This window comes from Octodon degus, unplaced genomic scaffold (genome assembly GCF_000260255.1).
Source record: "Octodon degus isolate 3935 unplaced genomic scaffold, OctDeg1.0 scaffold00107, whole genome shotgun sequence".
Lineage (NCBI taxonomy): Eukaryota > Metazoa > Chordata > Mammalia > Rodentia > Octodontidae > Octodon > Octodon degus.
In genome coordinates, this window is record NW_004524683.1 from 5323181 (window position 1) to 5349733 (window position 26553).

The following is a 26553-nucleotide window of genomic DNA, read 5'->3' on the forward strand; positions in this document are numbered from 1 at the left end:
GACAGAAGAAACAGAGAGAGCAGGGTCCTATCCAGTCTCTCTCAGCCAGCTCTTCCCTCCAGTTGGATTCTCCTACCAGTCAGTAAGGCTGAGTGAGCCCTGAGATGGAATGAATACTAAATGCAGCTTCTGATTTTCCACTGCCTCTAAGATAGTTTAGTTGATACCTGCTAGAGCTAATTTTTTCATAAAATTAATTGCAACAAATTCTGCACCTCAATTATGTCCTTGCTGTAATTCACATCCCTTGTTCTTTCTTTGCTCACAGTATGATATTTCTCCATGTTATCCTCAGCATGACATAGTCGTTGCTGATGAAAACAGACGAAGAAAAACATTAGCACCAGAGCTGGCCTAGACAAGTCCTGGCTGAACATGAGTTTCCTCCTTTCCTGCTCAGAAGAGACACATCCATACTGGGTCTCAAAGGCTGAGTAGGAGTAAACTATATGGCTGATGGGAGCTCATTCTCCGAGAGGAGGAAAGCCATGTCCGTGTTGTGTCTGGGGAATACATAATAATTAGATGGGGCCAGAGCCAGTGGAAGAAGCTGGAGGGATGTGTAGGCTCTTGCTTCAGAGACCAGATGCCACGACTCAGAGCAAAAGTTGACTTGTCTGAGCACGAGACCTGATGAAGAGTTTAGGACAGAGGAAGTGGTGCAATCCACTTACATTTCAGAATGGCCATTTTGGTTTTCATTGCAAGATGGGAAAGCAAAGGAGATCCTGGCAAGAGGAGACCAGTGCCAGGGATGTTCCAGTCCTAAGTGTAGTAGCAGTGTGGATTTGGAGGCTTGGAGAAAACATTTCAGTTGATCGGGCTTAGAACCAGAGGAAGAATATTTACTTGACCTTATGATGCCTCTTCTAGGGTCATAAAGCTGAGAAAATATAAAAGTATAGATGTCAAAAAAATCCACCTATGGGAACACCCCAAATTCTTCTTCCAGTTCATCACTTTCTTCTTCTTTCACATTGTTACCTTATTCCATACAAGATATTTTTGGAATTATTTCAAGAAAAGTGGAGAAACAAAACTGACAGTGAACTTCTGGGAGACTTTTGTGTCTAGAGGGCCTAGCCGGTACTCTTTGGGGCCTCTTGACATCTTCTAGGTTCTCTGCAGCCCTAATCCACTGATAACTGACCAAACAGATCAAGTATTTCTCTCTACCTTGGAACTGGGATTATGACTTTGGTCCTCATTCAAGCTCAGTATCAACACATAAAATGTGAAGTTATGTAGGTTCTACATATGGCCCAACATATCAACTTGAGCAAATATCTCCAGGGAGAAGCTATTAGTTATTTCTTACTGCTAAAAAATTTCTCAAGACTTTGATATCTTAAAATAACAAACATTTATTATCTCTCAGTGTTTTGGGTCCAAGTTGTGGGAGCACTCAGTGAGGTTCTGAAGCTGCAATGAGCTCCCACTGAGGAAGCAGTCCTCTGGGGGCGGGAGACCCCCTTCCAGGCTCACTTGTTTGGTCTTGGCAGAGCCTAGCTCCTCTTGGCTGGACACTTCAGTTTCTCACCACTGGGGCCTTTCTGTCCACCACCTGCCTACCCTCATGATATGACAGTTGGCTGTCCCAAAAGTGAGTGATTCAAGAAAGGGAAAAAACCAGCCTAAGCCACAGTCCGTTGATAGCCCAGCCTCAGAAGAACTGTGCATCACCCCTTCTATGGCGCTCCATTGTTAGAAGGAGACTGTAAGCCCAGCGCACAGTGTGTGGGGGTGTTAATCTCTACCTCTTGAAAGGAGGAGATTAACATAGAATTGGTGGATATAATTTTAAAACCACCACAGGGACTCTGCTTAATCTCCAAGAGCCATTATGATACAGGGGTTAAAACTATAAGTTTGAGATGAATAAAAGGCCTAAGTTTAATTTTTTCCCACATTTGCTACATTGCCAAATTTTAGGCAAGTCACTTAATGTTTCTGGATTTCAATTTCTTGCTCTAAATGAGGGCTAAAAAAAATTGTACAGCAATAGTAAGATGTTTCATTGAGTTACAACAAGAATGAAATAAGAATTATGCCATATAAAGTACTTGGCACAGAATAATTACTTCATAAATATTATTTAATTGCTAAAGTAATAGAATAATATTATTGTTTGCCTCTACAACAGACAGTATAGTATGGAAATTAAAACTATAGTTTGCCTAGATTAGAACTCTGGCTCTGTCGTGTCTCAGAATGGGGAGAAGTTGCTGACTCTCCTGGCCTTGGTTTTCTGCAAAATCAAGATAATATCAGCATCTGATATATGTCAAGGTATATCAGAACCTAATAGGTGTTTGATAAATACATTATGAATAAGGACTATAATGACAAAGGGATGATGTGTGAACGTGTGTGTGTGTGTGTGTGTGTGTGTGTGTGTGCATGTGCACATGCAGGCTAGGGATGCTACATAAAGCACATTTGAATTTAAACACCTATGTTTAACTGGGCAGCTTTGTATGCCTGTCCCAGTTCTATTTGAGTGTGTCCTTGTACCCTTGAATGTGGTCTCCTCCATTAGCACCCTGGTTTTATCTTCCCTTATGGGATATTCTTGTTCCCATTGTTTGCACTCTTTCCCTCTAGCTTTGTCAGAGCATACTTCTTTCTTCGTCCCTGCTTCCTCCTCCAGGATATGTTTCACTGGCTTGGCACCTAGTCAGGGGATTTGGTGACAGGAGCGTGTGTGGGTGGTCCCATGTCACACCACCTCAGAGCTGCTACATTACCTTAAATTATTTTGCAAATGAAAGCTAAAAGCTAAGCAAAGGCAACCCATCCATTTTGCCTAAAGATGATTATAATGCTCTTTTATGGCCTCCTAAATGACAAAGCAATTTGTTACCTGCCTGCATCAACATTTGCTTATATTAGCACCAGAGACGCTTGATTTTTATTAGCCCCATGTTATCATTTTATGAAGACACAGGGGCTCAGTAAAATTAGTGTGCAGATAGAGTGCCCGTTTTGCATTTTCCTGTGGTCAGCAGAAAGGCTGAATGCAATTGAGTTGGTACCCGGTCAGGGGAGACATCCATAAAGATAGCCTTCACTGAGGCCCTTAGTGATGCCATTTATCATTTCTGGACTGCTGGGCTAGAGTCAGTGTTAAGTACTGTATTTTTAAAGAACTTGATGATGTATTTTTAAGTGAAAAGGTAATACAAATACTGAGACAGAAGCTCGGTTTCCACCAATAATAAGGAATAAAATCAAGCTCTTGTGTACACTGTAGATGGAAATGCAGCAGCTGTGGGATTCTATAATGTCATTAGGATGGTAGCTACAGCAGGAGGAAGACAGATGAGCGAAGGGAGCACTGGCTGGGAGCCAGGGCTTGACTGCCGACTGCGTGACCTTAGGCCTGGCCTCGCTGCCATGGGCCTCAGTTCCCTCGTGTTAGCATGGTGTACCTCAAAAAAGTGAGATGAAAATTTAGTGAAACGATAGCTATCCAAACTTCTTTACGAACCATGATCTATATAAGCATTTTATTTGTTAATTCAGCAGCCAGTTTGTAGGTATCTACTTCATATAATGTCCTGGGGATGATATTAGACACATCCTTCTCTCTCTCTCTCTCTCTCTCTCGCTCTCGCTCTCGCTCTCTTTCTCTCTCTGTTCCTAAATGTGCCTAACACAGCACTGTGCACAGGAGACGGTTTCCCATAGTTTAGTTCATGAAAGTTTTTTGCTTTTAGGGGAAACTGACTCCCCCCAGCCCTTATTGGTGACCCCAATTGGCCAAACAAATTACAAAACTTTAAACAATGTTGAATAGATTTAATATTTTTGTTCAGTCTCTGATATAGGTGTTGTTTTGGGATGATGAGCCAGATTCAATATGCCTATTACCAGCATTTTAGAAAGAGATAATCTGTTAATTATTTCTATACCCTTTCTCTCCAAATCATCCTTTAACATAGACAGGCTCCTTCAATCGAATTTACTTCATTATCTCTTCCTAACTTACATTCAGATCATTTTTCTATTCCATGTCAACCAGTGTCCCTATACCTACGACAGAGATGCTACCCCTGCTTTTTTGGAACTTCTCTCCTGACTGTTGTCTTTATCCAGAAATATATTTGCACAATAGCTAGGCTTTATTACACAGATTGCACTTCTTTCATAGAAGAATAACATGGCTTTTGAGTCGGGATCACATTCTCATTTTCTACACCCTTAATAGTTTTTTATTAAAGGTTGGGCATTGTAAGTCATACATTGTTGAATGTCTGGACTGGGTTGTCTTCTTTTAAAGAGAGTTGGGCTTCCTTTAGAGGGAGTATGGCAACAACAGCAGAGAGTATGACAAGCAGTGCTGTTTGCTCTGTTTGCTTCTTTTGACTTATTTTAAAACTTTATTAGAGTGAATTTAGAGTCTACCTCTACGAAATGATCCCTCGGATTCTCGTTCTCCCTGAATGACCTGCAAGGACTTTTACATTGTGTGCAGAGTAGTACTTTGTGCTTCTCTCATCCATATTTGAATTCAAATGACTTCAAAACCTGTGTGACCCCTGAGAACTGTGTACTGTTCAGCCCACCGGCCATTTTGCTCTGAAGAGTGGAGTATGTGACTCAGTTTTCCATCACGGTGACAAAATCCCTGAGGTAAACTAACTATAAGGAGAAAAGACCTGTCTTAGCTCATGCTATCAGAAGCTTCAGCTCAAGGGTACTTGAAAATTTGGCTTCTGGGCCTGTGGCAGCACAGTACAGCATGGTGGGAGCAGACAGCCAAGGAAACTGCTCACCCCATGGTGCTGGGAGGCAAAGACTAGGATAAATGTAAGGGCTGGAGTCCCAGAGCCTCCTTTGAGCATGTGGCTCCAGAGACATAATCATCGGTAACTAGGTGCTGCCCCTTAGACAAATCCACGAACTCTTAATGCACAGGTTGTGGACCAAGTTTCTAACACATGGGCCTTGAAGGGCAATTTGAGATCCAAACTGTAGCATAAAGATTTACCCTATGCATGTACATTTTAGGATTCAACAACGAGACAAGAAAACTCCTTTACAGAATTCCAGATTTCTTTTCTACACATCTCCCTCCTCTCTGCAGTCCACAGAGTTTCCCCACAACTGCCACCCACTGTGCTTGGATCTCAGTGAGACGTCCAGGCTCTGCCTAGCCTACCATCCCCTGCTTTCTGGTCTGCAGGGGACCACCAGGCAAAATGTGCCAGGGTGGTCAGAGTGCATGCCTCCATTGTTTCACTTTTCTTATCCAAGACTTACAAATGCACATTTGTTTAATTTTTCAGTTGCTTAAGGTGAAAGGGAAACCTGGTCCCTGGTACTTCATCATCTCCAAACAAACATTTAATCTGAATCTCATCCCCACTTATTAGCTCTGTGACCACGAACAAATTATATAACCTCTTTGAGTCTTGGTAAGAGGAGTATTAAATACATATTTCTATACAGAATGTGTGTGTGTGTGTGTGTATGTGTGTGTGTGTGTGTGCTGCTACTGTTACTATAAGTAGCTACTATGCTCATTCCATCATTTCCTAGGTGTTTGCTGAGTACTCTGTAATATGTCAGTTTGTTTAATCATCATAACAACTAACAAAGTAAATGTTATTGTCCTAGTTTGTAGAACACTGAACCCTGTACAGGATCAAAGTCAGTGGCTCTGATATTCAACTTCACTCATATAGCTTCTTTATTAATATGATATACAGCATTTCACCAAGTAGAGAGAATGCTGTCATTTCATAGTGAGTAACCAGAGACATAGTTGAATTAGTCAGCACTGTCTGGGCCTTAATGAGTCTAACATCAAAATTTAAGAGATCCGTGTATTTGGCCCATTCTTTGTGTATCTCATGCCCACGTGCTAATCTCTAATCTTTGCTTTTCTTACCCTCTTTACTGAATTCAATTTTATTTTACAGAAAATCTCCGGGAAGGGGCAGAGCAGAAGGTGATATTCATCACGGGCCGAGTGCACCCAGGGGAAACACCCTCATCATTTGTGTGCCAAGGTGAGTTCAGGATCCCAAGGATGCCCTGCCCTTGTCTCCCACATTCAGATGGAGTGCTGTTGGTCTTTTCATTTCTTATTTTTTTTTCAGGGCTGGGAATTGAACCCAGGGCCTTACATCTGCTAAGCAAGCAGTCTACCACTGAGCTGTACCCCCAAACCCTAGGATAATCTCTGAGACTGTAGTCACATGCCTCATTATCTTGGATGGAAACTTACTTCTTTAAAGAAGTTGCACCTGATGTCTGCTAGGTTTTGTTTCACTAAACACTTATTGACTACATGTATCTATAAATGAATAGATGGCTAGATAAAGGATAGGAAGAGGTGTAGAAAAGAAATCTATGTTGAGAATGAGCCAGACAGCGTCACCTACACTCCCTAGTTGTACTTTTCTCTAGTGATTCACAGCAACAAGTAATCCAGCCCCAGCTCACTGTAGACTGGAAGAAGGCTGTGAAATGGGAAGGGAATATGTATTCATTCATTCGTTCATTCATTCATTCATTCATTCACTTAACAAATAGCCTACACATATTTCTTTATAATTACATTTTAAATCATTACTAAATATTTAATCTCTATAAATATGTATTTAATTAGTGAGCTTTAGTTAACAATCCAAATATTTTTAATAAGTAAGACAAATAATACAATAGTGTGTGCCCAGGTACTCATCTGTTTAAGTACCAGATGCTGTCTGTCCCTTTTGAGCTCTTTGTTTTCCCTTCGTTTGCTCTTCCCACTGTTAACCATCAGCTTGAACTTTGCTTTGTTGTTCTTAATCTTCCCCAGCAGTTTTACTATGCATGTGAATATTCTAAACCACACATTTTTTAGCTTTACCAGCTTTTTAACTTTATAAAAATGCTACCACCGTGCCCTGAGATCTGCTCCCTGCTCAGTATCCCATGTGATGAGTAGAGTTGAGGCTCACTTATTGCTCGCCACTGCATCACATTTCATGTCTGTCAATAGCCCAGTGTACTTTTAATAAACTTATTTCTACGTGGGCACAGATGAAGTGTAATGTTTATTAGTGTATATTAATTATTGGAGTACTGGGTTCATAGAAGGGTTTTTCGTACTTACAACATACTTTGAGATGTCCGCCGGCAGTCCTCTCCCTTACTGCCCTTACTCTTCAGTGTACCTGGACATGTAGTTTCTGAGTCATGACATACACCCATCTTCAACTTTATCAGATATTTCCAAGTTTCTCTCAAAAGCATACAACTTTTTAGCTTGCTATCAGCAACATGTAAGAGTCCTGCCTTCAAACATTCGCTCAGGCTTTCACAGAAAGCACATTGGCCAAGCAATGGCCGTGACTCATCCACATGGCTGACACAAACAATCTGAGGTACAGGATCTCAAGATAAATCCTGAGGGGATTTCACTGACCTTATCAGACCCAAAAGATACAACTCTTGTTGCATAGGTCCTGCTTTACCTTGGTCTTAACCACCCAGCAGAAAAGTATAAAAACGAAATATAAGAACTAAAGCCATGCTGTTATGTTGAGCTTTAGGGGACTCAGGTCAACAATTTCTGACATTGCCAGTGAAGCAGAAGACCCAGTATTATTAGGGACTAATGAACTCTTTTGGATTATTTTGCTGAGTTAACACACCTATAATATTCAAATAACAGAACTTAACAAAAAAAAAAAACGCTATACAGATGAATGTCCATTTTGTATCTGTGTATTCAAGGTGGTTGGGATAGATATATAGTTACATTCTCTTAATGAATAGAATGATTTGTTCTAATGGTGTTTGTAGATAGGATATCATGTCCACATCTTGTACAGCAATTAACCACTGGGAGGAATGTATGCAATGTGTTCATTATTGAAACTGTCCTACCAATTTGATTTGAAAAAAAATGAATTCATTAACTATGAAAAAAAAAGAATCCTGCCTTCTTGCCAAAACTTTTTCATTTGTAACTTTCTGTTGTATATATTTCATACAAAAATGTAAACTATTAAGCATTTTACATATTTTAAATAACTTTAAGTTAATTCATTTCAGTGCTGGGAAGATAGCTCAGCAGCATAAATACCTGCCTAACAGGTGAAAGGTGCTGAGTTCACCCGTGGTAAGAAACAAACAAACTTAATTCATTTAAATTACATGAGTTTGCTGAGTCACAGAAATTAATAATAGGTGCATTTTTCCTAACCTATGAGGATATCAAAGTCTGGAGAAGTTCATTTGTATCATTTCAACCTGAAAATGATCATGGGGTCAAAGGAACACAGAAAAGCCTCTGAAGGTCCTGATGCTTGAGGGTGGCCCAACACAGAGTGAAGTGTCTGAACAGAGAGGGAATCGGGGAACCCGGAGGCCCAGTACCGGCTGGGCCACTTCCTAGCAGGGGGACCTCATTCTCCTCAAGTGTAAAATTAGAATGCTATCTAGGGAGGCTGCTCTGAAGCCGGCACAAGATGAATGCAAACACAACACCCAGTCCTGTGCCTGGCACCCAGCGGGCGCTTGACAGATGCCATCTTCTACCCTCTGGGAACTTGAAATGAAGAAGGTAATCTGCTTTGAAAATTATCAGGCATGATGCAAATAATGTGAATTTTAGTTTTCCCGTTCATATTCATGCAATGACTGCCTCCCTCTCTTTATCAGCTGAACACCCTGAGTTTCAGGAGAGGAAGCGACAGCCCAATGTCCAGCAGCTGGTGAGGGGCGTGGTGGGGTGCCCGTCACTACCGCCGACTCCCCGGCACTCGGCACTCTCACTTCTGCCCTTTTTCCTTCCCAGCATTGTCCTTGCAGTCACCTCTCCAAGTCCCTCCTTTACTTGCAGCCATCTGTCAATAACTAAGCTTGGCAGCAGGTCTGGCCCTCCAGCTGCTTGCATAGCGCTGCTTTGTCTTGTTCATAAAAATCCAGAAGCCTTGCCATCCACACCATCATCGGGGGGCCCAAAGCCTTGCACTCACCTCTTTGGTGGGCAGTAGACAGAGGGTGAGGTCTCCACCTCATTTTACAGATAGAGACTGGGGCATAGAGGAATGCAGTGGATTGCTTGTGTTTTCTCTGATGACACTCTTTCCTAGAAAAGAATATTTGGACAGTGCCCAGTTCATTCTCAGTACTACCCTTTAGATTTCCAAATACATGTTTGTTCCTTGGCAGGAGTTTCAGTGCCTACTCACTGCCTTTCCACAAGCAACTGTAGATTCCTTAGTGTGGCATCCACAGCCCACCATGATGCGGCCCTCGCCAGGTCCTCTGGCCTCAGCCGAACCACAGTTCAGCTCCACACAGCCAGCCTCCTGAAGCTTGACCCCTGTGTCCCATCCCTGTCACTTGCCTGGCTCCCCCCAGCTCACAAATGTCCCATTATAGGCCTCCCTGACTCATTTCTGCTAGCGCTGGTTTCTGCCTATCTTGTGTGCTGATGGCTGACTTTCTTCCAGAAAAAAAAAAAAAAATTATAATAACATAATTTGTTAGGGGTTTTTTTTTTGGTCTTTTCTATTTTTTTATCAGCAAGCAAAATAACTAAAAACAAACCACAACAACCTTAAAGTTGAAGCAGCAGTAAGTCAAATTGCTGTGGTGTTCACGGATGTGCCAGGCTTCGTGCTCTCTCACTGGGAGGCAGGACGCAGGCACACGGCTGTGACTTAGGTGTACATGTGACTGAGAAGAATCAGAAATGGAAACCACCAGAGAAGAGAAAGCATCAAGAACTTTCCTTCGCACAATCCCAAAGCTCTCTGCTCTTTTCCTTTTCTTTCCCTCCGTATCCTCTGTGGTTCCACTTCCTGCTGAACTTGGGAGAATCCCAAATCACTCCTTCCTCTTTTTCAGCTTCTAATCATCTTCAGATTTTCTAGAGATGGAAGAGACATTCAAACCAAATCTTTGTGCTCCTTCCTTTAGCTCATCCAGGTTAACTATAGGCTTGGTAGCAGACTGCAAACCTTTCGTTGGAACTGAGGAAATACCAAACCTGGTTGCCGTGCTTTCTAAGCTCGCAGGTACATTGAATCATTCAGCCCGCTTTCTCTCACTCTGTGGCATCTCAGATGCAATTTTTACCCCTTTTTCTCTGATGCCATGTCAACAGTGTTTTTAGGAGGTTCTTCCTCTTTCATAGGCAGCTTGACAAGCCTTGGTTCTTCTTCCTGTTTCATCTCCCGGTTCATCTTCTTCATTTGCCTCCTCTCCAGCATGCCCTTCAGGATATGCCTGGAGCCTGTTGAGGAGATTTTGTTTTACTCCTTTGGTCTCTAAACCACATGCAAGACATTCTTGCTTTAGTTCAACAAGCTTCAGTTTGTGAAGCTCCACCATCTCCATCGCCATCTTGTTATCCTAATAGCATAATGTGTTAACCAACTGGCTTTCTGTCACTTTCCACACTTTCCATGTCTGGAGAATGGGGTTATCTTCTTTATCATGTGGGGCTTTTGGGAGGAAAAAAAGCTATGTTGATTTTGGTTTACTAAAACCAAGGTCACACAGTCAGTGGACACCGGAGGAGGGCTTTGATCTTGGATCCGGCCAACACACCAGCCTGTACATGCTCCTTGTTCCACTCAGAGAGAGGAAGTGTTAGAAGGGTTTGCACATGGAAGCGTACTGGCATTTTGCATCTGGAGAGACAGAGTTCTAGCCATTCCACAATGATTAATGTACATCTCATATATACGACGTGACTAGGGTATAAGTCCCGTTCTAAGCGCAGTGCAATTTCTTACCCGAAGTCACAGGATGCATTCGTGACAGTGACTCTGGAATCTGTGTCCCCAAACCAGTTTCTTCTCTTTCCCTGCCTCTGTTCCTCTCCTTTGAGACACATAATTCATCCTTTCCTGAAGCAGCATAATAGAAGCATTATTACCCCACACTGGGTCTCAGCCACCTGGGGACAACTTAGACCAAGCCGTGCACCTGGAGCTTTCCTTCCTCCCTGGTCAGCTTTCTGCTCAGCCCGTCCCACTCTAGCTGGGGAAGGCAGGTCTGCAGGGCAAGGTGATGGCTGAGGTCAGTCTGGTTCTGTTAGCTCTGCCCATTCACTGGCTCAGTGACCTTTAGCAAGAACAGGCCTGTGAGGCCTGTTGGTTCCCATCTGGCTGGGACCACAGTGCTCATGCCACACTGCTGATACACCTGCTGCTGGGAGCAGAATGAAGTCATGTTGCAGAGCTCTAAAAGGGGTGGCAGGAAGGGTGCCATCTGGATTCCTTAAGATTTCCTTAATATGCTGCTTGGGGTGGGATGGCTGCCTTTGGGTCATTCCTCTGAGCCTACACTCGGTCCTGTGTGAAACCAAACCATCCTTCTCCAGTCATGCTGTGAGAGATCAAGGGATTTTTCCATGTTGGCCTCTAGCAGCCTGTGTAAGCTCCTGGTCTCTGAGCCAGTCTGTCTCGTACTAGGTCACAGGGCCTCCACTTCTTCCATGTGTCCTTGGGAATGTCATTGAACTTCTCCGTGCCTCAGATCCTTTATCTCTGAAGGGAAATAATAGAAATCTTGCCTCACTGGACTGTTGTAAGAATAAAGGAGTTGATGTCTGAAAAAACATTTTGGAAGATGTTGGAAATATGATAAGCGTTAAACATCAGGAGCAGGAAGAGGTGGCACCAACAGAGTTCCTGCCAGGTGCCAGATCCTCAGTGGGGAACTTCACTGTGTGTTTAATTCTCATTCAATTAAACTCAAATTCAGGCATGTGACTGTGTGCTGAAATCCTGAGGAATGAACTCCCCGAGGAAGGGCCAGCTCTGTCTCCACACACATTGTGGATCCTCCTCAGATAGAGGCCTATCTTGCAAGTTAGAAGTTTGGCTAGAAACTGTCCCAGCCTGGGTCTCTGACTCCTGGCCAAGGAAAAATGCCTCCTTGAGACTTCCTGGAGTTGTTGAGATGACAACTCTTAATGAAAATGTCCATCTGTGGAGCATTTTGACCTTTTCCCACCCCAATCATTGAATTAATGGGGCCATTAATGGAATACTGCCACGGAAAGTAGATACCACACTCTGGAGGAAGCAAGGCAGCGAGCACAGCTGAGAATGTAGAGCTGGAGAAAACTGAGTCTGGGTCCTGCACTTCTGTCTGCCAGCTGGGAGACCTTGAGCAAGCCTGACGCTCAGAGCCTTTGTTTCCCCACCTGCAGCATGGAGCAGCAACATCATGCTCAAAGAGCTGCCACAGAGATTCTGTGAGTCAGTGTTGGGAGCGGCACTTCAGCAAGTGCAAGTCCCAAGCAGTGCCCCCTCCCCTTTCCTCCTCTGCTGTTCTGAAGACCAGGGATGGCGACCTTTTAGAGCTTCCAATGATACAAGCAAACTTCACTGGCATGAGTATAATAGGTTTATAGCCACCACTCCTAACCCTGCTCTTCAGAATTGTCATGGGAGTCACTGAATATTACCTTGAAGGTTGATGGTGGAGTGGGGACAACATCCTGGCCACCTTCCTAACAGCATGAGCCCTACTGCTTCCTCCCAGTGTGTCCACTGGGGCTTAGACGGCATGTGGAGATACGGCTGGCCCTCTCTTAGGAACTTGCTCCTCAGAGATACCCTGTGAGGGTAAGAGGAGGACAGAAGAGCACGCACATGGATCCCACCCCACTCCCCCACCTCCCTCCGACAAACACATACATACTCTTACAGTCCCTTGTGCCACCAGCTATCAGGACCAAGGAAAAGTTAACATTCCTTCCTAGGGAAGTGGTATTTTTGTCCCTCCCTACCTCCTAATTTCCCCCCAAAATACTTTTATCCTTGTCTCTTCTTCCTCTTTTCTCTCTGTGCCTAAACACTCCTCATATTGTAAGCATAAGGCTAGGGCCACTAAGGAATATGAGGGGCCCTCCACTACCATGAGCTTCTCTTTTCATCTGTGTTGTGGACAGAGCTGAGAGTGAAGGGTGAGAACTTTCCTTTTGTGAACCTCTGATTCTGCAGGCCCTATTATTTCATACTCTGAGGCCACTGGGGTTGGTTAAGGACAGTGAGGGCTTAGTGCCAGCTACAGAGGGCCTGGAGTGCCTGCTGTCCTTCACACGCTGAGCCTAGCAGACCTCAGCTGTCTCACTTTAAGCCTGTGTCTTCCCATTCTAGGGTGCTGCCTCTGCCCAAAGAACTACATCAATGAGCCTTACCTCAATGGGTCTCCAGAGACTCTCTAGAAGAAAAATCATTCAGGCATATCCACATCATTCTGCAGAACACGTGCAAATAGTCCCATCTTACTTTAATGGAAGGAGAACTGCTTTGCCACTGGCAGAACTGGGTCTGAATCCCATCTAGGCCACCATGTGACATTCAAGTAGTGATGTCCCAGCCTCGATTCTGTTTCTTTGCCTGTGAAATTTACCTGTTAGCATGATAAGTCAATCCAGCCAATGAATGTACACTCTTGTGGCTCCATACTTCTTTATTCTTTTGAGCACTATCCCCATCGCAGGCACAGTGTAAGGCCCTGAGGATATGGTAGTGAACACAACTAAACTGTCTCCACTCTCCCAGAACTCACGACCTGCCTGGAGGGAAGATAGACATTGGCAGCAGATGCAGTCCTCAACCCCCACAGAGCAAAGGTGCAGGAAATGTAACTTACCTTATTTTTCTGAACTCACTTTTCATTTTGAGTCCATTCTGCCCAGCAGTCATTTTTCCCAAGGTTGTATGATTTTAGCAAAGAACTCAGATGGCCTTGGGCACAGTACCACATTACTTATTCACCCACTGCTTCTTTTTTAAATTTTTATTTATTTGTTTGTGGTACCAGGGATCAAACTCAGGACCTTATGCTTGCCAGGCAGGCACTTGTGGTACTGAGCTGTCTCCCTGGCCCTCACCCACTGCTTCTTTGTGGTTCTCTGGGTGCTGGTTGCTCCACAGCTCCTGCAGAATCCCTGCTTTCTGGCTGTAGGGCCTGACACTTGCCAGTTCTGCCTGCTATACCTGTTCCCCATCTTCACATTGACCCTGCCTTCAAGATGCCCCTTTAAGCACCATTCCTCACTGCAAGTGGAGGACACCCTGACCCTGTCTTTCCCTGGCTTCAGTCCTTGCAACTGTTTCCCAGTCCAAGTATTTTCAGCTCAACCAGCAAGACCTTCTCCCAGTGGCCTCTTGTACGCCTCTGTTGGCCACACTCACAGGCAAATCAGGCAAGAGCAATGACAAAAACAGCACCTGTATGCACCAACTATGCCAGACACTTAGCTTGTATCAACTCATTTAAATCCTCACAGTGACTCCCAAATTATTCTCCCTTTGTAATTGATGAGGACACTGGGGAATTAAGAGGGTGAGATCACACAGAAGAACCAGAAAGTCTAATTAGAGTCTGTCTTTTAACTCTGAAGCTAGAATTCTGGATTTGAAATGATCCATGAATGAAGAGATCATCTTTTTGCTCACCTCCAAGGCTTGGTATTAGAAATCCCCTATCTGGAGCACTCCCTGACAGCTTTTCAGCTGGCTCCCTCTAATCATCCTTTAAGTCCATTCTCCAGGATCCCTTCTTAATCCCAAGGCTGGTTCAGGGACACTTCTGGGGTTCCATGGCTCTATGACCCTATCAGAACCTTGGCCGGTCAGAGGGGAGGTGCTTTTTGTGATGTGCCACTCTGTATCAGGAACTTCTTACACATTTTCAGATGCCCAACATTTGCTGTGTTAGGAAGTATTTGCAGAATGAGTGATTATCAGTTTAACTAACCTCACACTTTGCAAAGGCTGAATGAATTCCTGAGATTGATTCACCCTAGGCATTTATTAACCACCTGCTGTGGGTACAGCCCTGAACTATGCACTCTGGGAGAAATAAAAACAGTGAATATAAGGTTCAGCTGTGGTTGGCCTGGCACAATCTATCCTGACCAGCTGGATGTTGGCACCAGGCAATGACTCTACCACTCAACTTTTTTTTTTTTTTTATGTTTTTAGGGAAGGGTCTACAGGGTGTTCAGAGTCACACTACTAGATCGGACTCTAGTGATCCACCTGTTCACAGTGTCCTAAGAGCTGGAATTACAGGCACGCACCACCACACCCAGACTTCGACCACTCAATTTTAATTTACTGTCTTCCACCACTCTTTCTTCTTCTCCCATCTCCCTGGCTTCCAGCCTTCCCTGGTCTTGGTTTCTTCCATTTTCCTGACAATCTTCTCAAAACAAAGGACCCAGAAAATGGTGTACAGAATGAAACAGATGGATCCCAATAAAGCTGGTGATGACAAGAGGGAGACTGTTCTTATTTGGCAGAGGAGGTTTCTTGTAGTTTGAGGGAAAGGAATGAAACAGATGGGATATTGAAGGTCAGTGACGAGTGTGACCTTGGGAATTGTTTAATTATCTTCCTACTTCTATATTTCTATTTTAACTTATTTTGCTTTCTTTTTAATTTTTAGCACTTATTTTTCAGTACATGATGATTGCATTTATCCTGTAGAATTGGTGCATGTACATGTTATATTTTAATTCCTTTTATGACCCTGCTGGGAGCATCACACACTTAATCAGGGTGTTCAGGGTGTCACTACTAGATTGGACTTATAGTGATCTGCCTGTGTATAGCCTCCCAAGTGCTGGGATTACAGGCTCACCACCATGCCCAGTCTCAATAGCTGTCTCAGTGCACCCCAGGGGCAGGGACAGCATGGCAGGCCTGGGGATCCAATCCCAGCCCTGCGCCTGCTTGCAGGTGCTTTAATCTGCTGAGCTATTTGGCCTGCCCTTTCTCATGTATTTATTAGCCATTTGTGCTTGTTTTCTAATAAGTGACTTCATTTCAGTTGTTCATTTTTTGATTGGGTCCTTCATTTTGGGGAGGTCTTTATATATTCTAAATAGTAGTCCTTTGTCTAAGGAGTAGCTGGGAAAAGATAAACCCATTCTGTGAGCTGTTTCTTCACTCTGTTGTTATTTCCTTTGCTGTGCAGAAGCTTTTTTAATTTTATATGATCCCATTTGTTATCTCTTGATGTTATTTCATATGCAGTTGGCATTCTGTTCTGAAAGTCCATTCCTATGTCTTAACAAGTTTTATCTGTTTAATCTTCCAGAAGATTAAGTGTTTACATTTTAATATGTATGTCTTTGACTTTAGTTTAGTACGTTGTGAGAGGTATCAGTCTAGATTTGGTCTTCTGCGTGCCTATAGCCAGGTTTTCTACACCACTTGTTAAAGAGGCTTTCTTCTTGTGTATGTTCTCAGAACTTTTGTCAAATGTGGAATTGTGATTTCATTTTGCTCTTACTGCTCAGCATTGCTTTTGCATTTCTGTTCCTCTTTCAGATTCAATATGAATTTTAGGACTGTTTTCTCTAGCTCTGTAAGGATTACTGTTGGTATTTTTATTGGAATTGCATTAAATCTGTATTTCATTTTAGAAGTATGATCATTTTGACATTTGACATTCTTATCCAGGAACAGGGGATATCTCTTTATTTCCTGACGTTCTCTTTAATCTCCTATTTTAGAGTATTAGAGTTTTCATTACAGAGGTCTTTCATTTCCTTTATTTGATTAATTTTTGAATATTTAATTTTTCTTAATGCTACTGAGAGTAGAATTATTTTCCTAAAGTCTTTCTCAGTGGATTTATTATTGGTATACAGGAGTGTGATTGATTTTTGTGTGCTGATTTTGTGTCCTGCTATCTTATTGAATTTGGTTATATATTCTAGGCATCTTTTAGTAGAAATTCTTGGGTTTTCTATATAAAGGATCATGTTATCTATGAATAAGGATAGTATGACTTCTTCCTTTCCTATACATAATCCCTATATTTCTTTCCCTTGCCTGGTTGCTCTGGCTAAAATGAAAAAGGTTCAATTTTTTCATTTAATTAATGTTGGCAGTAGGTTTGTCACAATGACTTTTTATCAAATAGAGATCAGTTCCTTCTATGTCTATTTTTTCAGACTTTTTTATTATGAATGGATGTCAGATTTTGTCAAAGGTTGTTTTCTGTGGGTTCTCAAAAAAAAAAAAAAAAGGTTTTGTATCTCAAAAAAAAGTTTTTTTGAGATCATGATTTTTGTCTTTGCTTCTACATATATGATGTATTATTGATTTTCATATGTTGGGGCATCTTTATATCCCTAGGATAGAGCCTACTTGGTCATATGTATGGTTTTTTTTACTGATTTTTTGCATTCTGTTTGCTAATATCTTGTTGATGATCCTTGAATGTATGTTCAATGAAGAGACTGACCTGTAGTTTTCTTTCTCGTAACTCCTTATCTGATTTTGGAATCAAAGTAATGTTAGTTTCTAGGAATGAGTTTGGTAATATTCCTTCCCTTTCAATTTCATTAAAGAGTTTGAAGAGTGTTGGCATTAGTTCTTATGTTTAATAAAAACATTTTTTGCTAAATTGACATTCACACATTGTATCATTTTATTTAGTTCAGCTTGCTTTTAATTAGTGCCTTCTAGAGATGACTGTTGGTTTTGTTTATTAAGTCCATTATCTATTTAATTATATCATTCTTGGAGCTACCAGGCAACTTACTGAGCTGTTTGTGTTTTTTGTTTTTTTTTTTTTCCCTTTTGGTTTGGTTTGGTTTTTTGTCTCCTCTTTACCATTTTGTGTAATTCAGCTGTTTGCCTTTCAATTTCTTTCCCATAAATGACCAATGGACCCACTTTGAGGAAGTCAGAAGTTTTTAATAGGCATTTTTCCTGTTTTCTCATGTTTCTATTGTTTCTCATTCTCTCTCTCTCTCTCTCTCTCTCTCTCTCTCTCTCTCTCTCTCTCTGCTTGTGTACATGCACTGAGGATTTTAGGTTGATTATAGAGGAAAGATTTTGTTGCTAGTATGGAGAACTCTTCTGTTAGTGCCTCCTTTCCATTGACATGCTCCCGGCATGGCTAACTATAGGCCTTGTACTCTATCATAGGATCCAAACAACTCTGTTAACATGGAGAGGGGAGGCCTAGCACCCAGTTCTCTGGAAATGAACTTCAGTATTGTTGAGGATGTAAAGATAGACCAGATTTAGAAATACAATAAAAACTAATTAATAGCAAAACTTTGCTGCCCTGGAAATAGCAATAAAATCAGCAGTAATAACAGATTCAAAGACAAAGTGGATACTTACATACCTTAAGAACCAATAAAAGCTACCAGTATACCACCCTTAACAATAGAAAAGAAATTTATAGTTATTATATGGACACAAAGATTAACCATATACTGACTAATAGCACATAACTAAGAAATTAGTGATTATACCATCATTAACAATAAAAAAATCTCAATGATAGATACACAGAATCAACTAAGTATCTAAAGATTAATAAAACTTAATACAAGTAAGACTTGTGGAGATGGGAAATGGAAAAAGGAAATAAGTAAAATTTGAAAAATAAAGAAAAAGAGGGCTGAGGAGATAGCTTGGGGGCCTAAGTGCCTGCCTGGAAAGTGCAAGGACACAGGTTCAATCCCCACTATGACATGCTGTGCTGGCCTCAGAACCTTGGGTGCACTGTGCAGGCCAACGAAACCACGCATGGTAGTGCACCTCTGTAATCCTAGCACTGGAAAGGCTGAGACAGGAGGATCACTATGAGTTCAAGCTGCATAGCAAGACCCTGTACTAAATAAATATATTAATTAATTAATTTAAAAAGTAACTATAAAGAAAAATAAAATGAGAAGGAAGAGAAAAAAGTGACACAAAGCACTGTATGAAGGAGTAACAGAAAATTAGAATTAGATAAAAGTAACAGAAAGGAACAATCAATAAAAGGGAAAAAGAAAATAAAGGAAAAACAAAAAAGTAGCAAAAGTCTCTCCACCAAAAAAATGAAGAAAAAGAAATATGAGTCTAAAAAACTTCTTCCATGTTTTTGAATGCCTGGTTCTTTCTAGGTTCTGAAGTATTGGAATCCACCAGATACAGGCAAGGAATGGTGTGTCATTAGCAAGACTATTTTGTTTCCACTCTCACATTTTTGTATATGCACACTGAATTCTGTACTGCCTTTCCTGCTGGGAATGGTTGGTCACTGGTGTTCAACAAAGGACTACATTGCTGGCAATTACTTGCAGTTTCCATGTCTCTCTGTGTCCCCAAAGTCATGATTTTCTTCAACTCGCTGTATGGGAAGTACATTTGTGAGCTCCAACACCATCACTGGCCCCTCTGTCTGTTCACCCTCGGCTATGGCAACTGTCCAAGCTGAGTCATAATCCTGTTCACATTAGCAGATGGAGAAAGCAAACATACCACTGAGCTCTATGTTGGTTATTAAGAAAGAGGGGCCATGCCATCTACTAGACTTGATGCCAGCCCTTTGAAACCCTTCTGAAGGGCACACACAGCCAGCCTGGTTTCCCATTATAGAGAGTAAGCATCCTGTGTCCTTCCCAGCCTAACCTTAAGCTTCTATGCCTAGCCTATGACCTCTCTTCAGTTAACTTGTGGCCATGTCCCATCCCAGTCACTTTGGTACAGTGTGACCCAAGAAATGTTGCAGTGTAGTTGTTCTGTAGCTCAGTCTTGCTTAAACCCCTCCACAAATGGCTCCTGAATAACAGTCTCAAGTATAGCAGGTGCTGCACTGGATTTCTTCTCCAGTTCTAACTTGTCATGCAGAAGGCATTATTTTCAAACTTAAGCACCATGTTGTTTCTATAATTTACTATAATCATGGGCATTTTGAAGAGCTAGTATAGTTGGCCTGAGCTATTATTTCTCCCTGGAGCTGAAAAATGTCTCTGGGCTTACCTTCTGTTGATGGTGACAGATCTCATCCCCTAGGAACTAGGGATAACTTTCCAGGCTACTTTGTATTTTTGGCTGTGTTCCATTCCTCAAAGTTCTCTGTAGTTTCTAGTTTGCCTATTAGTGCCCTGATGATTCTCAGAGATTTACTTCTTCAATTCTGTTTTTTTTCTTCACCAAGTTGTGGTTTTCAGGTTTCTTGATTCAAGGTCCCAAGGAAGCTATATTATTCTGCCTGTATTCATTCTGCCATTCTTTCTCCTAATTTTAAAGAGACTATGGGCAGAGGCTTTCTGCACCTACTAAGCAACTGAACTCAAACTGAGACTCAGGTTTTCTGGATTTGTTGACTTCTCCAGTGTCTTTATCCACAAGTTGCATAGTTAGCAAACCTCAGAGGTCAGGCCTTCAAGCCTTCTACTTCCAAAGCTACTGATGCTTTTACTGCCCCACTGCCTTTCAACCTTTGTTCTGAGAAAAGTGCATCATGGTGTTTAGGTAGTTGTGTCAGGGAGGCAGTGTGTAAGAGCTCTGTCCCAGTCACACAGTAGTCTTCTGGTTAGTACCATTGTCCTTGTGTCAAGATGATAAACTGGTCAGAGAGTTCTTACAATTTCTCCAGCTAATAAATAGTTAAGGCTCAAATACACACCCCGAAGTGTTTTTGTTCTCTAGATCCCTCTGCTTTCCTGTTCCATGCAATGCTTTTGACTCATAGCCAGCAATAACATTTCCCCTCCTTTCTTACTTTCTCTCACATTCTTCATATTCTTCTCTACTTAGCACCTCCCTTACCACCAAAAAGGAAAAGAAAAGAAACAAACCAACAAATAAAAAAATCAAGATATTCTCCAAGGTCTTGATCATTGGGAATGATTCTTGTTGAATTGTGTCTGACCGCAAGCTGAAAGATTAACTCTAAAACCTCCCGTCTCCTTGCCCCACATCTACCTGGGAGAGGAAGATCTGGACAACTGTAGCCTCTGGTCTGGCTTTGTTTCCTAATTCTTTTATTAGCTGCCTAATTGGCAGCCCAATTAATCTGCTCATCTGTGAAGGAGGATGGATCACAATGCATTATTCTGCTTCCAGAAGCCATTCTGTAAGGCAGCGTGGCCAGGCCTTAAGCATAAGCTGGCTCTTTGATGGAGGGCCACCTCCCCAGGAGCTGGGGTCAATTAGTGGACACAAGCAATTATTAGACCCTAACGAGGGCTCCTGGCATTATTACTCTGCCTGTTTACTGGCAAACTGCAACTTTAATATGAGGACCAACAAATAAATTGGGGCATCTGGTCCACCACAGCATCAGCTGAGAAGTAAATGACATCCAACTGGGTCTCAGCTGCTGATGGATTCTCAAGCCTGGCATAATGAAAAGCTTGAGATGTCCCTCACTGGACACAGCAGTTTTGGAATGTGCTCTAGTGTGATTTATTATTCCAAGAGCTAAATGCCGAACCCTGGGCCCATGCATTGTTCTTAGTCACACTGCTACCTTCTGCCTGTCTGTCAGGCCTCCCTGTCAAGGCCCAGCTCAAAGGCTTTTCTCTCCAGGCCATTCCTGAGCTATCTTGAAGAAATCAGAACCTCTCTGCATTTTGGGAGGGCTTTCCCTCTCCCATCATTTTCTAGTATTAGACTAATTTCATGGACTTCCAGGGCACTATGTGATCCTTTTTTGTGTATCTCCAAGGAAGAAGTGGAAACAAGAAGAGGAAAGGAACAAGGTTCAACAATGGTGATTTTCTCACCTCTTCTCCTATAGATATGTGTAGGCCATCACCAGAAGAATACCAGAGGGGGAATGATATGGCATATTTTCACTTTAGGAAGAGCCCTTTGGTTGCAGTGTTAAGAGCACATTCCAGAAAACATAGCTGTCATGCATGTCCTCCAAAGCACACCTCAAATGCCAAATTTTCTTGGAAACCTCCCCTGTTGTCTCTGAAGGAAAATGCTCTCTTCCTATCTGTTCCTAGTCTTTGTGTTATATCTTGAGCTATGTGTCTCTTGGAAATAGTTATATAAAATTCACTTGGGAATACCTAGTCCATAGCCACCTAACTACAATGGCTAGTAACAACACAGGCTAAAAACCACCCACTGAATGTAGTATTGGGAAGTGGTAATTGAAGCTTACCATTTCCCAGGCTGAGAAAAATATGTTCTTTGTTTCCTTGAAACACTTCAGGATTAACCCATATGCTTCTCCTTCCCTAGGAATCATTGACTTCCTTGTAAGCCACCACCCCATTGCCTGTATCCTACGAGAACACCTGGTCTTCAAGATTGCTCCAATGCTCAACCCCGATGGGGTCTACTTGGGCAATTACAGGTGAGGAACTGAAGAGAATGTTGGTATGGAAGCATGAAATAAATGTGGGAAAAATTTCGAGAAAGACTTTCAGGTTATTCATGAGTTAATTAAAGGTAGCTATACTCTACCTCTTAAGAATGTACTAACGGGAGTTGGCTGTTTAATGCACAGCCACCTGTATTCACTTCCTGGAGTTTTTTGGATCTTTCTAGACCAGGAATCAGGACAACTAGTGTAAGTTTTAATACCTACTTTCTATGTAAATTTGAGGAAATCACTTTCCTTCTTGGATGCTCAGTTTCTCTTGCGTCATGAAGACAACAACTGTCTGGCAGGACAATTGGGAGCATCTAAGGAAATGGTGACAGTAATGTGTTTTGCAGAATCACATGTGGCAGTTAGAATGACCACTGCTTTCCTGCTGTGTGCCTCCTTGTAGATTATTAATCATGGAGCATTGCACTCAGATCATAAAATCATATGAACATGGCCCCTTGGTGTGGGCCATGTACTCGTATCGTAAGTGTTTTTTCTCCTATATTTACACCATCACTTATAGCCTGAAACCCCACTGCCCAGGTGATCCTCTGTCAAAGGAACATTGAATACTTTGAGGTATATAGTGCCATATCTTTATTTCACCCTTGGGGCCACTGACTTGCCCAAAGTCACATAGACAGCAGATCATAACTAACTCCACTACTCAAATATTACATAGATTAGAGCTGATTAATCCCACAACTTTCAGGTTAATATCCAAACTGCCCAGATTTATATGTAAAGCTTTGTAAGACCCAGAAACTATATGTGCAGTATTCCACCTTCAATCTCCATGTCCCCTCCTAAGACTGTCACCATCTACAGTGCCCCAAGTATTGGCACATACTCTCTTACCTTTACACAACAGCCCCTCTGTCCAGAACCTTTTCATCCCTCTGTCCTGACTAGCTCCCTTGAAACTCAGCTTATATCCTATCTCATTCCCTGAAATCCCAAGAAGAATGGGCCACTCGCTTCTCTGAATTCCCTAAAGGTTGGATTATTGAACAAGTCATCCCATTATGATGTAATTCAAGCTACCAAAGGGTTGAGGCCAAACTTTAATGGTCTCAATACCCTTACTGTCTAATAACAGGAATCAACACATAATAGATGCTCAGAAAGTGTTTGATAATTATAAATGAATCAAAATGATGGCTTTACTGATGAAGACACAGAGGCCTAGAGATGTGATGGGAATTGCTCCAGGTCCTTGGATGATCTCATGCCAGAACCAAATTTTGTGATGCCCAGTCAGTCCCATTTTACAAAGTGTTGGATTACTGATTTCCAAATGTGCAAATTAGGTCTAGAGGGACTGTGTAGTACCCCTGGGTATGAATTAGAGAGAACCCATGGGATGCATGAAGCCTTCATTAAAGACAATTTTGCTTCCTCTCTTAATTGGCTAAAGTGATGGTTCGTTAGCATTTGCAAGTTTATGGCTTGTTTTAGGCCTGAGAGCAAAGCCTTTCCGCCTTCCCTAGACAGAAGACACTGTTAGTGATAGGGAAGTAGAAAGACCATTTGATTTGATTTATGGTAACATTTCTATTTAATTTTGAGTGGCGGTGGTCAGGGAGAGGTCAGTACTATCACTGTACACACTTATGTTATCATCTGCTGTCCAGAGAAGAGCTAGCTGCAGAAGGGTCTGTAATCTTGACCAAACTGCCTTCTATCTTTGGGCTTCAGATGACCAATGGGATGACAACTGGGGAGTAAGTGCTTTCTACATGTCTTTAAAACTCCAGATTTTGTGATTTGGGGGCTTGAAGTTAAAGAGCTCTGATCCTCAAAAAAGCTTTCATCATGCAGTTTCTACCCCCAGCACTTTCCTAGGGATAGTATGTGATTCTTTCTCATTATGAGAGTTGAAGAAAATCTCTAACTATAGGCATTACATTTTGTTGCTAAAACAGCCCTAAGGAGCAACAAAAACCTATCAATCATGAGAATTCACTACTTCAGCTTTGGAGAATGTGAAAAATAATAATAAAGACTCAGAATTCAGAGCTTCAAGGTGCCCTAGAAGTCCTGCAGATCAGCTCTTCTTAAAGTTTTGTTGTTCTCTACAGCAGTATTTCTAAGTTTCCAGGATTTGGTGAGACTTCACTAAGGCATTATGTGGGGGAAATAATTCAGAGTTCAAATAAGTTTGAAAAATTCCAAGTTAAGTGAGGTGTCTTGGTTACTTTTCTTTGATTGCTGAGACAAAATACCCAACATCCAAAGTTAAGGAGGAAAGGTTTATTTAGCTCACAGTTTGTGGAAGTTTCAGTCCATACTTAGCTGGCTCCAAGGCAGAGTGGTATAGCTGAGGGGCAATTGTTCTTGGTATGGGAAGAGAGCAAAAGCAATAAGAGCAAAGGGGGAGAAAAATTAATTTTCTCCTCCTTTACATTATATGCAGGCTATTCACCATACAGAGGATGTAGCACTCACACTGCCAATCCCAGAAGTAGACAATAAAACAATTGCAAACTTTAGATTCAGCCACCTCCAAAAAGCCTACCCCTCATGACCACAGGAGGCTTTGGGGGCATCCAGACATAAAACATAACATGAAATTAATTTTTTGTACTATAAGACTTCTCAGAGTTTTGAACATGCTGGCAAACACAAGGAATCCCAAGAGGAGAACATAATACTTAGTATTTCTCAAAGGTAAGTGCCTTGGCCCGCACAACCCAACCTCCATGTTAGAGTTATAAAACACATTGCAAAAAATGGCACTTCAAGAATTCTGCTCTCAGCCTCTCCAGCACTTGTACACATTTCATTTAACCTTCAGGACTACTGTGAAGGAGGGGTTTTGCGAGGGTTTCTCTGCTTGTAAACAAGAAATACCTATTCAGACTGTTCTGACTAGAGGAAGGAAATTTCTGGGAATAAAGAAAAGAAGGGAAGGGAAGGAAGGAGGGAAAGGGAGAAGAAAGGAAGGACGTTTCTTAAATGCTTTTTTAAGTTCTAGGGCAGCAAACAAAGCCAGACCTCATGGGGACAGACCAAGTGACTGGGCACAGGTCAGAAGGCGGGTGGCCATATCTCTGCCTCTAGGTCGCACCCTGCACCTCCTTTCATTGTCCAACAACTCCCTCCTGATGCACAGTCCCCCATAAAAGTTAATAAATCTGCCTTAGGCCTGTGCTCTGTGAGAAGTGGGCACAGATATAGGTCTGTCTGAGTGAGCCCCTATTCCTCCCTGCTGTCCTGCACTCTTCCTGCAGGTCCTAGTTTCTAAATGAATAAATGGCTATGTGATGGCACAAAGTTACAATCCTCAGAGAGCAGGAACTATTCCCAGATGCAGTCGGCATCCAGCCCTTTATCTTCACTTACAAGGCTTCCAAACCAATAATGTCAGTTATATGCTGGTGCAGCGTAAATACTTCTGTGACCTAACACAATGAGCTGACTTCGTGACTCAACAGACTATGGACTCAGACTAACAGACTCAGCCATACTTTGTACTGTTTAAGGTTTATACTGTTAAAGATCCTTTAAGGCCACATTTGATCATGGCAACAGCTCTTTGAGAAGAGAAAGCAAGTTTATTATATCCATTTGAACAAAGGAGAAACTGAGCCCAAAAAGTGACATGCCACATTTAAGGCCATGAGTTACCTCTAGGGACTCTACCCTGCTACACACTGTCCTCTTCGAAGAATACAATGTGATGAAAGCTCTAGGAAGAGGCTTTCCAAGAACAGTATGGCCACGACATGAGTGAACCTTGAAGATCCTTGCTAAGTGAAAAAAGCCAGCCACAAAAAGACAAATACTATAGATTCCACTTATGTGACGTACTTAAATAAGTCGTGTTCACTTAGATAGAAAGTGGGACAGAAAGATAGGGTACCAGAGACTGCAGAAGGGAGAGAACAATAGGGAGGTATTGTTTAACAAGTTTGAGGTTAATAGGTATAGTTTCGGAGCTGTATGTAATGTGGTGATTGTGCTGCCATATTATGGCTCTATTTAACATTACTGAACTATATGCTTAAAAATGGTTAAGATGGTAAATATTGTGTTACATTGTATTTTATCACATTTAAAAAGAAAAGAAGGGCCAACCAAATAGATCAGCAGATTAAAGTGCCTGCAAGAAGGTGCAGAGGTCAGGGGTTTGATGCCCAGGGCTGCCATGCAGGCCCCACCCCTGAGGCGCACTGAGACAATTGAGACTGGGTGTGGTGGCGTGTGCTTGTAATCCCAGCTCTTGGGAGGTTGTAAACAGATGGATCACTATGAGTCTGATCTAGTAGTGAGACCCTGTACACCTGTTTTGAAGACTCCTGGAGAGACCTGAGACTTAAGGGTTTTTTTTTGTTTTGTTTTGTTTTGTTTTTTCTGGAACTGGGGATTGAACTCAGGCCCTTGCACTTGCAAGGCAAGCACTTATTCTACTGAGCTATCTTCCCAGCCCCAACCTAAGGT

General features: G+C 42.1%; 1 protein-coding gene and 1 pseudogene across 1 annotated transcript in view; one reads left to right on the forward strand and one right to left on the reverse strand.

Annotated features, from left to right (window-relative positions):
* Agbl4 (ATP/GTP binding protein like 4) overlaps positions 1 to 26553 on the forward strand; it is a 1571060-nt gene that overhangs the window by 1429938 nt on the left and 114569 nt on the right. Inside the window, exons 7-8 of the mRNA XM_012516469.1 lie at positions 5928 to 6017; positions 21978 to 22092. Of these exons, the coding sequence (XP_012371923.1) occupies positions 5928 to 6017; positions 21978 to 22092 (205 nt within the window). The remainder of the gene's footprint in view (positions 1 to 5927; positions 6018 to 21977; positions 22093 to 26553) is intronic.
* On the reverse strand, positions 9544 to 11353 carry LOC105743224 (annotated as a pseudogene).